The following is a 16,193-nucleotide window of genomic DNA, read 5'->3' on the forward strand; positions in this document are numbered from 1 at the left end:
GTTCAACACAAATGCTATAATGCATGTTGTTTAAACACAAGGCTCCTTAAGAGGAAGAAGACACCTTTTACTGAACAATACTAGATCCGCCTTCTCTTGAGACACCCCCAAGTAGCTGTTGCTTAGTAATAGTGCTCGGAGCTATGATTAAAGTGAGCTTGAAAGCCCTTAGCACACTCATTAGTCACTGCTGGCAGAACAATGAATTCCAGAGAGGAAGCTGATTTAAGAACACCATCCCTTATATTCTTTAAGCTGAGAAGAATCGCCTTGGTCCAACTCTATGTTCGTTTGAATGTATCTTTATCTAAATGGACCTGGCCCAGCTACAAAAGGTTGCAGAGGCCGAAGTCTCTTTGAGGCTAAATGTCCACACTGGAGATCAACCCGTTGACCTTTCAGTCTGGCATCCGTTTTAGACGATGCTGCCTGGGACCATGTCCCAAATGTGTCTGCAGAGATTATGTTTGCTTTTGTCTTTTAAACTCACATTAACAGAAATTCGCTGTTTACCTATTCCTAGCTATTCCAGTTAAATGTTAAATACATCAGGAGAATTCCAATGAAACCTGTTAGCATATCAAAGAGAACCTTGTGCATAAACACCTTCAAATAGTCCAGGGATCAGACATGACTGACTGGTAATATATTCTATTACCATATTCAACACTGTTTCATAAGCGGTGTGACCAATGCAACATTGAAGTGTGTACAGTGGCTTGCGAAAGTATTCACCCCCTTGGCATTTTTCCTATTTTGTTGCCTTACAACCTGGAAGTAAAATTGATTTTTTGGGGGTTTGTATCATTTGATTTACACAACATGCCTACCACTTTGAAGATGCAACATATTTTTTATTGTGAAACAAACAAGAAATAAGACAAAAAAAACAGAAAACTTGAGCGTGTATAACTGTTCACCCCCCCCCAAAGTCAATACTTTGTAGAGACACCTTTTGCCGAAATTACAGCTGCAAGTCTCTTGGGGTATGTCTCTATAAGCTTGGCACATCTAGCCACTGGGATTTTTGCCCATTCTTCAAGGCAAAACTGCTCCAGCTCCTTCAAGTTGGATGGGTTCCGCTGGTGTACAGCAATCTTTAAGTCATACCACAGATTCTCAATTGGATTGAGGTCTGGGCTTTAACTAGGCCATTCCAAGACATTTAAATGTTCCCCCTTAAACCACTCTAGTGTTGCTTTAGCAGTATGCTTAGGGTCATTGTCCTGCTGGAAGGTGAACCTCCGTCCCAGTCTCAAATCTCTGGAAGACTGAAACAGGTTTCCCTCAAGAATTTCTCTGTATTTAGCGCCATCCATCATTCCTTCAATTCTGACCAGTTTCCCAGTCCCTGCCGATGGAAAAACATCCCCACAGCATGATGCTGCCACCACCATGCTTCACTGTGGGGATGGTGTTCTCGGGGTGATGAGAGGTGTTGGGTTTGCGCCAGACATAGCGTTTTCCTTGATGGCCAAAAAGCTCAATTTTAGTCTGACCATAGTACCTTCTTCCATATGTTTGGGGAGTCTCCCACATGCCTTTTGGCAGGTTTGTTGTGGTGCCATATTCTTTCAATTTTTTAAATCATGGATTTAATGGTGCTCCGTGGGATGTTCAAAGTTTCAGATATTTTTTTATAACCCAACCCTGATCTGTACTTCTCCACAACTTTGTCCCTGACCTGTTTGGAGATCTCCTTGGTCATCATGGTGCCACTTGCTTGCAGACTCTGGGTCCTTTCAGAACAGGTGTATATATACTGAGATCATGTGACAGATCATGTGACACTTAGATTGCACAAAGGTGGACTTTATTTAACTAATTATGTGACTTCTGAAGGTAATTGGTTGCACCAGATCTTATTGTTATAGCAAACTTTTCCGTTAATTATTTTTTAGAATTTTTTGAAACAAGTAATTTTTTTCAATTCACTTCACTAATTTGGACTATTTTGTGTATGTCCATTACATGAAATCCAAATAAAAATCCATTTAAATTACAGGTTGTAATGCAACAAAATAGGAAAAACGCCAAGGGGGATGAATACTTTTGCAAGGCACTGTAGCTAATATCAACAGCCAAGATGAAGGCAGACTTATGGAAATAAGTGTATGGTGAGATCATACATAAATGCACTGTGGAAACGTTTCACGTGTGTATGCACTCAGTGGAGGGGCTGACAGGAAAGAGACACCACTGGGTGATGGAAAGAGACACCACTGGGTGATGCAGAGATGTGCTTCATTAACCCTAACCTTTGGAAAAACATTAGATAACTGGTAAACACGGAAAATAGTCTTGCTGCATGTGAAATATACTCTCAACCATAGTGTAATACAGGGATCATCAACTAGATTCAGCCGCGGGCCAATTTGTTATTGAGCGGATGATCAGGGGGCCGGAAAATAATTACAAATAATTTATAGACTGCAAATTGACCACAAGAAACACATATAATATTTGACTAAAACATAATAATTTCAAACCTTGCTTACATTTGTATACGATCACGTCATGTGTGGGAATACTTGGGAACATATTTCCTAAATTAAAATCTCTTTGAGCTGATTTTCTGGGGTTCTTACAGTCTTTTATGTCTAACAAATAAATTATTATATATATTTTTTTAAAGAAGACTTGCGGGGCCAAATAAAACTGCAGTTGGGGAACCCTGGTGTAATGCGTCTCTAGAGTGCATGGTACATTAAACAACACATAGGATTCAAGGCCATGTTGAGACAATCTAAACAAATAGACTGCTGCAATTTAAAAAAATTAAAAAATTAGTGGGTTGCTAAGGAAAAACATTTCTTTACATTTCTTTGACTTTTTTATGACGTGTGTAAACCTTAGGATAATTGCAGAAGTACAGTATAGGTCAAAACTTCCATGAAATCTAACATGAGATATAAAGAAGTAAACCAAACCAGAAGTAAACGCCAAAGACCGTATTAACATGGTAAGAAATGTAAATGTTTTATTACATTCAAGAGAGGCCTAAGTGCAGTACACTGAAATTGCACATTTTCAGCAGATGTAGCAGCATTCTGACTGGCATAGACTAATTAATAGGCACAAAACAATCAAACAGAAATATCAATGATAAAAATGTAATAGTCTGGCTGCCTTTCACCATAATCAAAACCACAGAAGCAGTTAATTTACATGCTTTGTAAACAAATTCTACACAGCTAAAATATCCTGTCCTTGTGGAAACAGCAATCACATATCCTCATGAATTTGACTGGCGAGAGCAAATTGGATAAATGGTCGAACAAAACCTACATGGCAGTGAAGTCCGTGTCCTCCAAGTCAGACCACAGAGCGATGCTCCCCACACACGTACACAGCGCTGGGTCGAATACGCCGCTTCATGTGGCCGGGCAACTGAGGGAGAAACTTGAAGTACTTGGGCATCAGGTCAAGGCAGACGTCGCGGAACTTCTTGATCCGCCAGTAGTAAATGAGAGGGTTGAGTGCTGACTTGAGGTAGCACAACCAAAGGAGCCAGGTGCTGACTTCAAAGAAGTTGGCCTTGTGGTAGAAGGGGCTGCTGAAGGTGGACAGCAGGCTGTAGGCGGTGAAGGGCGCCCAGCACACGGTGAACACCGAGAAGAGGATGAGTATGGTGGTGAAGGCACGCGTCTTGAAGCTCATGTCTATGTTCATCTGGAAGGGCCTCTGCAGGCTCATGAGGCCCAGCTTGCTGGACTGACTAAGGCAGATGCTGTCCGGGTGGCTGTGGATGCGCACAGCGTTGTGCCGGATGGTGTTCAGGATCCCCATGAAGGTGTACAACATGACCATGAAGGGGATGAAGAAGAAGGTCAGCATGAGGAGCAACACGTAGGCGTGGTACCCCGGCTCACTGGTGTAGCCGAACACACACTGTGGAGCTCTAGAGGGGATCTGGAGAGAAGGGTGACCTGTGGCTAGTGGGAAAGAGAAACAGAAGGAGAGAGTCCAAGTGATGACTATGAACACTTTGGCTCTGTGGGGACTCAACTTGTCCTGTTTCTGGACTATGATCAGGAACCGATCTATGCTTATTATAAGCAGGATGGCCATGCCCTCTATGACAAAAAGCCAGAAGAACATGGCCGACACTCTGCAGAAGACATCCCCGAAGATCCAGCGTGTGGACACCACGGTAACCAGGGCGAAGGGCATGTTGAGGACGGCCAGCATCGTGTCTGCAAAGGCCAGGCTGGCCAACAGAATGTTGATGGCAGATCGCATGGCGGCGCGCTGGTAGACCATCAGAACCACCACCACGTTCCCCAGGAAGGCCACCAGCAGGATGGAGACCATGGCCATGCAGAAGAACACCTGGAGGGGCAGGCTGATGCCCTGCACACTATCCTGGCCCTCGGCTGTTGGCGTGACTGTGAGTAGGTCCAGAGGTGACCAGGAGACACCATAGGAGCTGTTTTGCATGGACATGTCTTCCATGTCAGGCTGGCCCTGGAGGAGGTGGTCAGAGAAGTTCAGCAGACCCGTGATGAGGCAGCAGAGGCTGGCATTGTTGGTCTCCCCTGCCTCCACAGGGGGAACGACAGTGGAGTAAACCATTCTTCCCCGGGGGGTGTAGGCTTGGGTTTAGGCATCGTTACTGGAGCACTTCTCTCGCCAAACATGATGCCTCGGATGCATTTCTTAGTCCTGAAGAAGCCAGCATCTTAGCATAGAGGAGAGATCCAGGGGAGACAGAGAGGGAAATGGAGGAAACACAGAAAGGGGGGGTCATTACTAAGAGAACATAAACATCAAAATTGCTTTGTCTGTTCTTCCTTAATAATAACACATTTAAAATGGGTATTCTTTGCCTTCCTCAAAAGACAATATTATGTATCAAATTAAATGACTTATTTCAGTTCATTTGTCAAACTGAAACGTTCATATACACATTGATCTGCACGCAATTCACTGTCTCCATGCTTAGGCACCTTGAAAGGAGATCAACAGAGATTGAGATAACATCCTTTCCCTCCAAATCCCCTTGGTGTTACAGTGAATGAGATGCTAAAGCCTCTAATCCATTCAGTGTTGAGGGAAGGCCCTCGTGGGACACAGTCAGTCAGCAAAATCCTACCCTGACACTGCACACAGGGCACAGAGAAGACAGCAAAACCGCCAAAAGCTACCAACTTCATATGGGACTGGCAAGGATCTTCCCTGCCCTTGCCACACTGCTCTCCATCCTCAGTAAATACTGCACTTCCCTACAAACAACATGGCCTTCCCAACACTAACAAAACTTGTTGTTTGTCATTTTTAGGTTTCCATTTGGAGGTCAAACTCTACTTTAACTCTGCCAGTCAGCTGGTGGAACTGGTGTACAGAATGAATTTAAAGAGTTAATGAGATGGTTTTTGTGTATTTATGTATCCCCTTACTGCCACAGGTAATTTATTTTCCCAGAAGAAGTGTGTTTACAGGTGTTAGCATGTCTAGCCTACATAGGGGAGAGTGGGGTAAGTTGAGCGGTTTTTTACATTCAGCATCACTCTGTCAAGGGAAATATATTATTCTTTCCAACAAAGATATCAACATATATTTCAGGATGTTGTGTATCCCTGAAAATAATCAGAATTAATGAAAACATTACAGTTTTGAAAACATAGCTTGTCCAAAAAAAGTGGTCTCATGGCACAACTTACCCTGGGTAGCGGATAATTTCAGCTGCGGGACAGGGTAAGCTAAGCTGCCTACACATTTCCATAATGAATGAAATATTACCACTACCTTTTTAAAAGCATGCCTATCTTTATTTCCCAGACACAATCACAATCGCTTATTCTCTTGTAATAATTTTAAGCATATTTTAACACAGGCTTAACACCTAACAAACACTTTGTACCTTTGTTTTTCCACTTTTAACATAGGCCAGGCCCTGTTGTTACCTCGTATCCCTGCGATAATGCCTTGCATTACACCTGGGAAGAAAACACTTCAATTTGGTCAATTTGCCATTGGCTCAACTTACCCCAAGGCACACATTTTGACTATATTAGCCCACACTTTCATGCTAGGTTTAAGACCTCATATTGAAGCTTATAGAGACCCAAAATTATGTATAGAACAATATTTAAATGATCTAATTTGGTTTAGATACAAGCATCATGAAACCTCTAACACATTAAATTAATTTGACTTGGTGAAAATCAGTTTTTTGGACCTAACTTGCTTACCACTTTTTACATGTGGTTTATTCCTTCATAGACTCCATGAAATTATGACCTCTTCCTATATATTTGGTAAAAGTATTAATTTTGTGTATGCTTTCCTAGAAGCAATGGTGGCTCGTCTTACCCCTTTGGCTCAACTTACCCCACTCTCCCCTACTTTATTTAGATAAGGCTAAGACTATTTGTTGGTACTTTGTCAGGCACATGGTTTATATCCAGAGCTAAAAGTGGAGTTGGAGTTTAGCTATTTAGATGTAAGCCCGGTTACTACACTATTATAAGCATGCCAAACAACTAACTAACCACTGCTCTCCATCTCCAAAATGTCATAGCAATTTCATGCATTAATTAAACCGTGCCAGGGAGAGATTTCTCTGACCATGTCACTGACCAAGTCAATATTTTTATGGGGACAACTCAAGACTGCAATAAAAAAAGCGTATTGCTTATATAAACATTGGATCCTGTTATTTTAGAACTGCTGGTATCATTTAGAATGGCTCCACGGCAAACCTCAAACAGAAAATCTTGTAACCGCTTGTCCTCTGGGAGAATAGGACTGTCTATGTTAAACGCGCCAAACTATAAGCAGTTCCATCCATAGAGCTCGCCAGCTTGTAGTCCTAAAAACCGGAAATGAAACCTCTGGTTTGTTCAGCCATTCATATGAGGGAAATTAATTGGGAAAGAATGGGCTTTTGGGATAATTGCCGAAAATAAGGTCTGAGGTTAACACAGGTTTAGGAGATCTTTAAGTTTTTTTTATTTATTAGATATTTCAGATTGACGTTTATTGTCATGAGTCTTGTCCAGGAGGCAGAACAGCAATTTCGCCAGCTGCAAAGTCAAAAATGAGCTTTCTGGTCTTAAGGTTAGGGTTAGGCACTAGGGTTAGCAGTGTGGTTAAGGTTATGGATAGATTTAAAATCTGATTTTATGACTTTGTGGCTGTGGCAGCTAGTGACCAATCTGCAGAGCTGCCTCCAAAACAAGATTCATGATGAAAAACACTAACCTGTGAGATAATATCAGTCAGTTAACATGACCTTTATGAATTATGAAGCCTTCATGTGCTTTATGTTCTTATTTTGATTACATAAATGCTTCAAAATTCACAAAAAGTGGCGTTAGCTGATGAAGATTATCTCATAGAACAAAACATATACAGTGCCTTCAGAAAGTATTCAGACCCCTTGACTTTTTCACATTTTGTTACGTTACAGCCTTATTCTAAAATGGATTTTTTTTAAATTAAATCCTCAGCAATCTACACACAATACCCCAGAATGACAAAACGTAAAACAGGTTTTTAGGAATGTGTGCAAATATATTAATCAAAAATACCTTATTTACACAAGTATTCAGACCCTTTGATATGAGACTCAAAATTGAGTTCAGGTGCATCCTGTTTCCATTGATCATCCTTGAGATGTTTCTACAACTTGATTCGAGTCCACCTGTGGTAAATTCAATTGATTGGACATGATTTGGAAACACACCTGTCTATATAAGGTCCCACAGTTGACAGTGCATGTCAGAGCAAAAACCAAGCCATGAGGTCGAAGGAATTGTCCTTAGAGCTCCGAGACAGGATTGTGTTGAGGGACAGATCTGGCAGCAGCATTGAAGGTCCCCAAGAACACAATGACCTCTATCATTCTTAAATGGAATATGTTTGGAACCACCAAGACTCTTCCTAGAGTCTAAACTGAGAAATTGGGGGAGAAGGACCAAGAACCCGATGGTCACTCTGACAGAGCTCTATAGTTCCTCTGTGCAGATGGGAGAACCTTCCAGAAGGACAACCATCTCTGCAGCACTCCACCAATCAGGTCTTTATGGTAGAGTGGCCAGACGGAAGCCACTCCTCAGTAAAAGGCACATGACAGCCCGCTTGGAGTTTACCAAAAGGCACCTAAAGACTGTCAGACCATGAGAAACAAGATTCTCTGGTCTGATGAAACGAAGATTGAACTCTTTGGCCTGAATGCCAAGCGTCACGTCTGGAGGAAACCTGGCACCATCCCTACGGTGAAGCATGGTGGTGGCAGCATCATGCAGTGGGGATGTTTTCCAGTGCCAGGGACTGGGAGACTAGTCAGGATCTAGGAAAATATGAACGGAGCAAAGTACAGAGAAATCCTTGAAGAAAACCTACTCCAGAGCGCTCAGGACCTCAGACTTGGGTGAAGGTTCACCTTCCAACAGCACAACGACCCTAAGCACACAGCCAAGACAACGCAGGAGTGGCTTCGGGCCAATCTCTGAATGCCCTTGAGTGGCCCAGCCAGAGCCCAGACTTGAACTCGATATAACATCTCTGGAGAGACCTGAAAATAGCTGTGCAGCAACGCTCCCCATCCAACCTGACAGAGCTTGAGAGGATATGCAGAGAAGAATGGGGGAAACTCCTCAAATACAGGTGTGCCAAGCTTGTAGCGTCCTACCCAAGAAGACTCAAGTCTGTAATCGCTGCCAAAGGTGCTTCAACAAAGTACTGAGTAAAGGGTCTGAATACTTACATAAATGTGATATTTCCGTTTATTTTTATTTTTTATAAATAAGCAAAACATTTGACAAACCTGTTTTTGCTTTGTCATTATGAGGTATTGTGTGTAGATTGATCAGGGAAAAATAACAATTTAGTCAATTTTAGAATAAGGCTGAACAAAATGTGGAAAACAAAATGTGGAAAAAAGGGGTCTGAATACTTTCCGAAGGCAATGTAATATCTCCTAAGCCAATGGAACGCTGCGTTTGCCTTGCAGCATTGCGTTGCAGAGGCAGTTGCAGTGCGTTCTGTGTGGCGCATACGTTGGATTTATCGAACGTATGCATCAAACTGTATGCTTAGATGACTTGACAGAAATGGTAGGTGAATGTTGAACTTTTGTTGCACACATATCCAGATGATGCTGTGTACCATTTTGCACAATTACGCTGTAGGTGTGATCGAGGCATAAGCCTCTGTTAGTGCCTACGAAAAGACGCCATTACTATTTCTCTCTATTAGCATGATTTTCTAACATTCCTGCAGCACTTTCAAATGTGCTCTCTCTCTCATTTCTATTTTTAGTCATTCCATGTGGGTTGAACATACAAAGTGATAAAAGGATTCAAGGCCTATTAAATAACTTGGGAGTAAAAATTTTATTGGCCTCTTTTTTTCTACATTAATTTGTACATTGCAAGGAGGATATGATTGTATGATGGCTGTTGCTAGACTGAAACCTTGAGGCAAATTATATCTATTTACCATGCTGCATATATATAATTATGTCAGTCACCTCACCAGACCAAGGGAGAGTGTAAAATGGTTAATTAATGAGATAAACAGGCTACCAGAATAGAACAGGAACAAATGTATTATTAGGCGATAATACACTGACTGGTGGGTTGTGTTGTCCTCCGCTTACCTTGACAACAGTGTTAGAATACGCACGGCTATATTATGATTAAGACCGAAAGGAAGTGTAGATGTGTGCAAACAAACCTGACTGAAATCTAGGTCTGCTTCCTATCACTGACACTGACTGATCATAATGCTCTGCTCTCTCCTCTCATAAGGATACTATGGCAGGCATTGTTGATAGATACAGTCGCACCAATTCTGCACTGTGTAGGAGTCTTGTATTCTAATTCCCACTGGGCACAGATGTCAATTCAACGTCTATTCCACGTAATTTCATTGAAGTGATGTGAAAACAACGTTGACCCAACCAGTGTGTGCCCAGTGGGTTTCTACATAATTCCTGATACAAATTATACAAATAGCGAGGGAAATGGAGTATATTGGCCATTCCGTCATTACAGTGGTTTTCAGTAATCCAAAAGACAATTAATGATTTGAGCTAAATGTCAGGTAAAATCATGGCATACAGTATCTGTCCCCTTTTCATACAGAATGACCAAAAAGCCATTTGGCAGCTATGCACACACAGCTGACCCATAAAAGCACCTTTTAACCTACCACTTTAAAATAGAATAAATATGAATTGGTGGTTAGGTCATTATTCTTCCATTTTCAGATATTCAGATATTCAGCAGAATACAGTCATTTGAAACATGTAATGGAAGAGCTAGAAAGAGATTAGAGTACATGTACATATTCACAGAAACCATAGTAACTGGTGAGAAGGAACTGCCTGGTACCTTGCAAGTCAATGATAACACTGCATGGTGGGTAGTTGTGGAACCTAGCAACAGGGACCTGCTGCCAGCCACTAGGCCTACCTATCTGGATGCGTTGTATCTTTTTGAAAACGATGATGAGCCTTTCATTAACCACTACAAATAAACGAATTATGTGTCATACTATTTTGAATGATTATGTTGATGTATCATATGGTCCTTAAAGCCTTAGATTATTCTAAGAAGAAGAGACGCAAAAGTGATGCTGCTGAGTTGAAAAGGTTACCATACAGTTAATGGAAATTGCGATTATCTTTTTGAGTGTCTAGCTAGGAATTGGAATTACACATTTGTTATTGAGCTGGATAATATTGTTCAGTTATCAAATGGGGAAATAAAACATAATAAAGCCGAGTAATTCGTACAGTAGTAAAGTTACAAATAATAGTAGTCCAGTTTAACATGGTAAGAGGTGTAGAAATGAGTGATTAAACGACATGACTACAGTGATTAAAATGTATAAATATTATTTTTGATGCATTTTCTGCAATTATAGCCATTATGTGCCGGCCTATTTAAAGATGATCTCATCACAGGAAATTATTGATTGTGAGGCTATATAATTTCATAGCCTATACATTCTGCGATATACAGACACTGAAACAAACCCATACAAATTCAAATTATAGGCCTATTTTGATAACAGTATTATTATTATGATGCTTGTTTGATTAGAGTTTAAGAGTAGTTTAATCAAACAAACAGAATTGTTTTTAAATGTTTACATTGTATTCATTGAAACAACTTTTCAGGGAGTATTATTGTTTGTAGTTTATTTAGATTATAGATCCTCGGTCTTGAAAAAGCTTAATTACCTTTTTCCTTCCAAAGTCTCAGGTTGACCAAGATCGTTATTGGGTTTCAGTTAAAACAGACCATTTCACGTTGCTTATTTCATTCAGTCTTTCTGTTGATCCATCTCGACCCATCTCGCTGTCCAGATGCTTTTTGTAATTCCTCGAAGTCAGACGTCACAACTATATATTCGAGGTGTAATCATCTCTCATTGCACGCTAATTAACAAGTCTAATCAAATAATATTGATTACAGAGCGACAAACGGCGAATGCTCCCTAAACAATTCAACAAAAGCGGTGAAGTAAAATGTAGCTCCTCCGCATATCCTTATGGCATTGTTTAGCAGGGAAATAAAAATGTCCTACCAGACAAAATCATGACTCAAAACGGGCATTAAACAATTAGATTTTCTTTCCTGTAGGCCTACCCTAACCCTTCTGTTATCCTGAGAACGATAATTTTGCCTTCCACTGTTGGGGTACACGGTAGGCTATAATATTGCATCACTGTTACGAACTAAAATCACTGTTGGTATCCTGGTTAACTGACAGTCCCATCATCCAGTAGTATGGACAGGTTTGGGTACGGTCCTCCGTTAGGACACACCCATTATCTAGAGCTCCAATGGAAATGGGTAATGGCCATAAAGAGGGGTAATGGCCATAAAGAGAGTTAATGTTTGGTTGCATGACTAGGCCTACAGGGCAAGTGCGATAGGCGTTGTATTGTTACATTGTATACAATCATTCGTCAAACACACTCAGAGAAATAAAATGTTACAACAAGGTTCCATTCAGTGTATGTTTGGTCATTAGATGTTCCAGTAATAATGGCTACTTACAGCTGTTTATAACTGCTTATTACACATCTCACTAACCCATTTTCAAATCAGGCGACCCCACATGGTGTCTCGACCCCTAGTTTGGGAAACACTGTGCAAGTTACACCACTATGATACAAAAATCTAAACAAGTCAGCACTAAATAGATAATAGCAAGGTCAGTGCCTCAGTGAGTCAGAATGACTCATCTATTAGCAGTGCTCTATTCTCAGCCACCATCCCAGGAACTACACTTAGTAATGGTGAGAGGACTCAGCAGTATCCAAGAAGCTGTTAAGTGTGAATAACTCATAACTCAATCCAAGCATGTCATTCACACATCCAAGCTTTGGAAAGACTTATATTACAAATACTGTGGACGTAATAGATTGCCGGCATCCCTTCTAGTTACATCCGGTTGTAAAATGGGAACACACATTGGAACAGGAAGACTGATAACTGCTGAGGAACATTCTGGAATTTCCTTGCCATAAAAAAGGCCTACATTAAAAAAAACTTTTAAAAACAATGTCCTTTATTTTGCAAAAATTGTGCGTTTACAGCAAGCTGTGAAAATTGAGACCATCGAACCAAAATAACCTCACAAAATTGCTACTGAATCAACAAAGAACCCACTACTCATACTCCATGAATAAGAGTTTATAACTTCATCACAAAGTGGAGGAGGCCACAGCACATGACACTGTTAGCCATGTCAAAGTATTAACCCTACAATACAATACTTCCTTATTACCTGGGCACCCCCTTCCATAATAAATCAATCTATTTCCACATGACTTACATTTATAATGTACTGAATATCTCTCAAACATCCCTTTAATCTACATCTTCAACATTAGTGGCAAGTAAATAATGGCATCATGATTATTCACTCATTCATAAAATGGCCCAGCTAAGTATATATATAAACTATAGAAGTTATTGGCAGGATATCCCCACACCAAACACAGAGATACATTCAGTCTGACCCAAAGGTGGATGGAAGTTTTCATATCATAGCATAATAATGACCAGTTGCCACTGAGGTCCTCACTTGATACACACTGAAGGTTTACATATCATGATACATTGGGTACTTGCTTGCTTGGACACACATGGAAGACAAAAACAAGTCAAATATATTAAATTATTTCTAGTCTTTATAACAGGATTGACAAACATACAGAACATTTGTTTATATAAATGACGAATTGAAGAGAAGAGTAGCTTGATACTTGCAGAGAGATGCACAACTGGCAAGTGACAGTCAATTTATTGGCATCTAGAACCAGTTTTGTAACTGGGATCCATTTACTACTGGGTCAGTTGTATGTGAACATGTAGCATTATGACTCGGCATACAGGGATGAAGGCCTTAAAAAAACAGTATGTTTGCCAATAATCATGAATTAATTTACAGGCCAAATATCATAGCTATCAGTCATATAATTATATAATATAGGCCTAATTGGTTCAAGCTGGAATCCTTAATGGTGAAAAAGCCACGTCCATGTGCAATATTACAACAAAGAAGTTACTGCAAACAACAAACACTGTTTTCTCCCCTCGGACATCATTGCACACGCGATAGAAGAGCACAATATGTACTGCCCGATATGTACTGCCTGTGGTGGGGTGGCCAGTGGCGCTGTTTCCCCCTACTGCGGATTTCATCTTTAATGCAGGCCTAGTGATTATTAAATGTGTATCGAGATTGAAAGATTCGGTCACAAACCTTTTTATTTTTTTACGACCTTGGCGTTTATAACACTGATTAGCACTTCCACAAGGGCGTCATCTTTTTGGAGCAGTAGTAATGTCTGGCTCTGGACCCTAGTGTACTGGGTTCAAATTGCAGGTTGTCATTTATTGTCATGAATCTTGCCCTGGAGGCAGCTCTGCAGAGTGGTCACTAGCTGGCACAGCCAGAACATCAGATTTTAATCCTAACCTTAAAGGGATACTTCCGGATTTTGGCAGTGTGACCCTTTATTTACTTCCACAGAGGTAGATTTACTTGTGGATACCATTTACGCCTCATTGCCAAAATCCCAAAGTATCCCTTTAACCACAACTGCTAACCCTAATGCCTAACTCTAACCTTAAATTACAACCAAAAATCAAATTGTCTTCATGAATTTTTGCCTTTGCAAATGGCCCATCTAGCCTCATGCTTCTCCCTCATTTCATTACAGTATGTAGAACTCAAAATATTGCAGTTTCATTTGGACAAGGACAACAAACACAAATAAATAATATACACTTGGCTGATGGCTGTTGTGTTTAAAGGCCAGGAATACTGCATCTTCGTCCTAGATATCTTTGATCTTCTTTGCATCCTCTGTCTTTGGTGGTATGATCTTAACCTCGAAGGGGATGAAATGCTCTAGAAGTGCTTTAGTATCTTTTAAGTCAAGAGAGTACTCCAGGGCGACCTTGTCCACTGTCCATGTTTGGGGAGCATTCTTGTGATTGTTGAGAGCTTTGAGGGCCTCAATAATAGACAGTTTGCCTTTAGGGACATCACTGATCTCAACAATACCATAGGGGTCCCCAGGTAGGCTGAACATTAGTGGCCTGCGCTCCTCTTTCTCCTCAGTCACCTCCTTTGGAGCCTGTTAGGATCAAACAGAGTAGGGTTATAATCAAACACATAGTTATAGGCCTAGCTATCAAATAATCCATCACTAAAATGTCAGTTGAATAGTCATTATTTAGGCTTACCTCTGTAGGATCCTTTGATTCCACATAAACGGACTTCAGGAACCCCAGTAGAGGGTCGTTTCTCTTGTGGATGGCATCAGAGATCTCAGTAACTGAAGGAAACAAAATCAACCTGAGGATGTAAGTAGCTAGAGGTTGAACCCTAGTGATGAATGGGGTAATTTGCACACTGCCACACTAGGAATCTTAGCTGGTAACTAGGTAACGTTAGATAGCTAGCTTTTTTTCTGCTTGTTACAGAATTGGAAAACTGATAAGTCACCACAAATTCATCCACACTTAAACCGTGGTTTCAAATAGCTAGCTATTAGCTAACTAAGCTGTATGAAACACCACCCAGGACAAAGTAAGTTTTGCTAGCTACCTAACGTTACTTGCTAGCCTGGCAGGCGTACCTGACTTTGATAACCCTCCGACTTGAGTTAGCAAAGTCTGTAGCTAGCTAGCAACAGTAATTCAATGCAATGACATAAAGCCCAATGTACGTACTCACCCTGTGTACTCTGAACAGGATCAATGTGGGTCTGATGTCGAGGTGCCGCTTCAGGTTTTGCCTTCCCGATCTCACGATGTACCCGGTTTTCTAAGTTAAAATTCCTAAATAACCGTGCAACGCGTGCCCCCATGTTTGACATAATCAACTCTGGGAACGGTGAAGTTCGTCCAACATTTTTAACGGAGAGCGAGAAAGTTATATCATGGTAGCTGGAAATTCCACAGCGAACCCGTGTGGCGCAGAGAACGTCAAGCATCTGGTTCCACCAGTCTGGGTTCGACATCCATTATTTCGCTGGGGACACACTTACCAGCAGGTGGTAGCAGAGCCTTGGAGTCTATTCAGTACAGTAGTCCACAGTGTAGGTAGGCAGGCAGGCAGAGAGGATGGAAAACCGTATGATGCCTCTTGAAAAGGCTAAGGACACGCAGGCGCCTGACGTCCAAACCGATATTTAATTTAAGAATTTATTTTTAAAAAATAGTTTACGGTTTGGTTAGGGTCAGGGTTAAGGGTTTGTTTAAGGTTAGGGTTAGGGTAAGGGTCAGTTTCAGTTTCAGGTTTTTGCTAGTTGGTTAAAGCGCCAGCTGTGTGCTTATAGTCTCCCAGCCTCTTTGGTGTAGGCAGGCCTATAGTTCAGTGTAGTTTGTTCTAGTATTAGTGAGTGTGAGTGACACTTCTGAAGGTAGGCCTATGATCAAGAGGACTGGTATTTGTAATAAGGTAACACTAGAGTCATACAGGTTTTTAGTCTTTTTACTTTATAGAAAAGCATATATTGCAGGTTTTACCATAAATGCAATAAATATAACATCTGTATTTGTTAGTTTATCTATAGGTTGAGTTTGAGTGAGTCTGACTTGGGAGCACATCTGGCAAGGATCAACTGGCAAGGACAAATACCACATTTCAAAATACCGTAGCCTACAGTATTAGAGACACAGACATTATTTTGCTGAAATATCATTGACTTG

General features: G+C 40.9%; 2 protein-coding genes across 3 annotated transcripts; both read right to left on the minus strand.

The window, feature by feature from the left end:
* Positions 1-2,954: 2,954 nt before the first annotated feature.
* On the minus strand, positions 2,955-11,687 carry LOC121552704 (probable G-protein coupled receptor 63). The gene is made up of 2 exons (XM_041865714.1): positions 11,198-11,687; positions 2,955-4,681 (listed from the first exon to the last, which is right to left on the minus strand). The coding sequence occupies exon 2, from the start codon at positions 4,573-4,575 to the stop codon at positions 3,316-3,318; it is 1,260 nt and encodes a 419-aa protein (XP_041721648.1). The 5' UTR covers positions 4,576-4,681; positions 11,198-11,687; the 3' UTR covers positions 2,955-3,315.
* Positions 11,688-12,516: 829 nt separating this feature from the next.
* Positions 12,517-15,519, minus strand: LOC121552182 (NADH dehydrogenase [ubiquinone] 1 alpha subcomplex assembly factor 4). Of its 2 annotated transcripts, none has more exons than XM_041864904.2 (3): positions 15,213-15,519; positions 14,724-14,835; positions 12,517-14,614 (listed from the first exon to the last, which is right to left on the minus strand). In XM_041864904.2, exons 1-3 carry the CDS (start codon positions 15,500-15,502, stop codon positions 14,312-14,314), a joined length of 705 nt encoding a protein of 234 aa, XP_041720838.1. In that variant the 5' UTR covers positions 15,503-15,519; the 3' UTR covers positions 12,517-14,311. The 2 variants fall into 2 exon arrangements, with proteins under 2 accessions (XP_041720838.1, XP_041720839.1); XM_041864905.2 differs by having other exon boundaries at positions 14,724-14,815; positions 15,217-15,508.
* Positions 15,520-16,193: the final 674 nt, after the last annotated feature.

This window comes from Coregonus clupeaformis, chromosome 36 (assembly GCF_020615455.1).
Source record: "Coregonus clupeaformis isolate EN_2021a chromosome 36, ASM2061545v1, whole genome shotgun sequence".
In the NCBI taxonomy this organism is placed as follows: domain Eukaryota; kingdom Metazoa; phylum Chordata; class Actinopteri; order Salmoniformes; family Salmonidae; genus Coregonus; species Coregonus clupeaformis.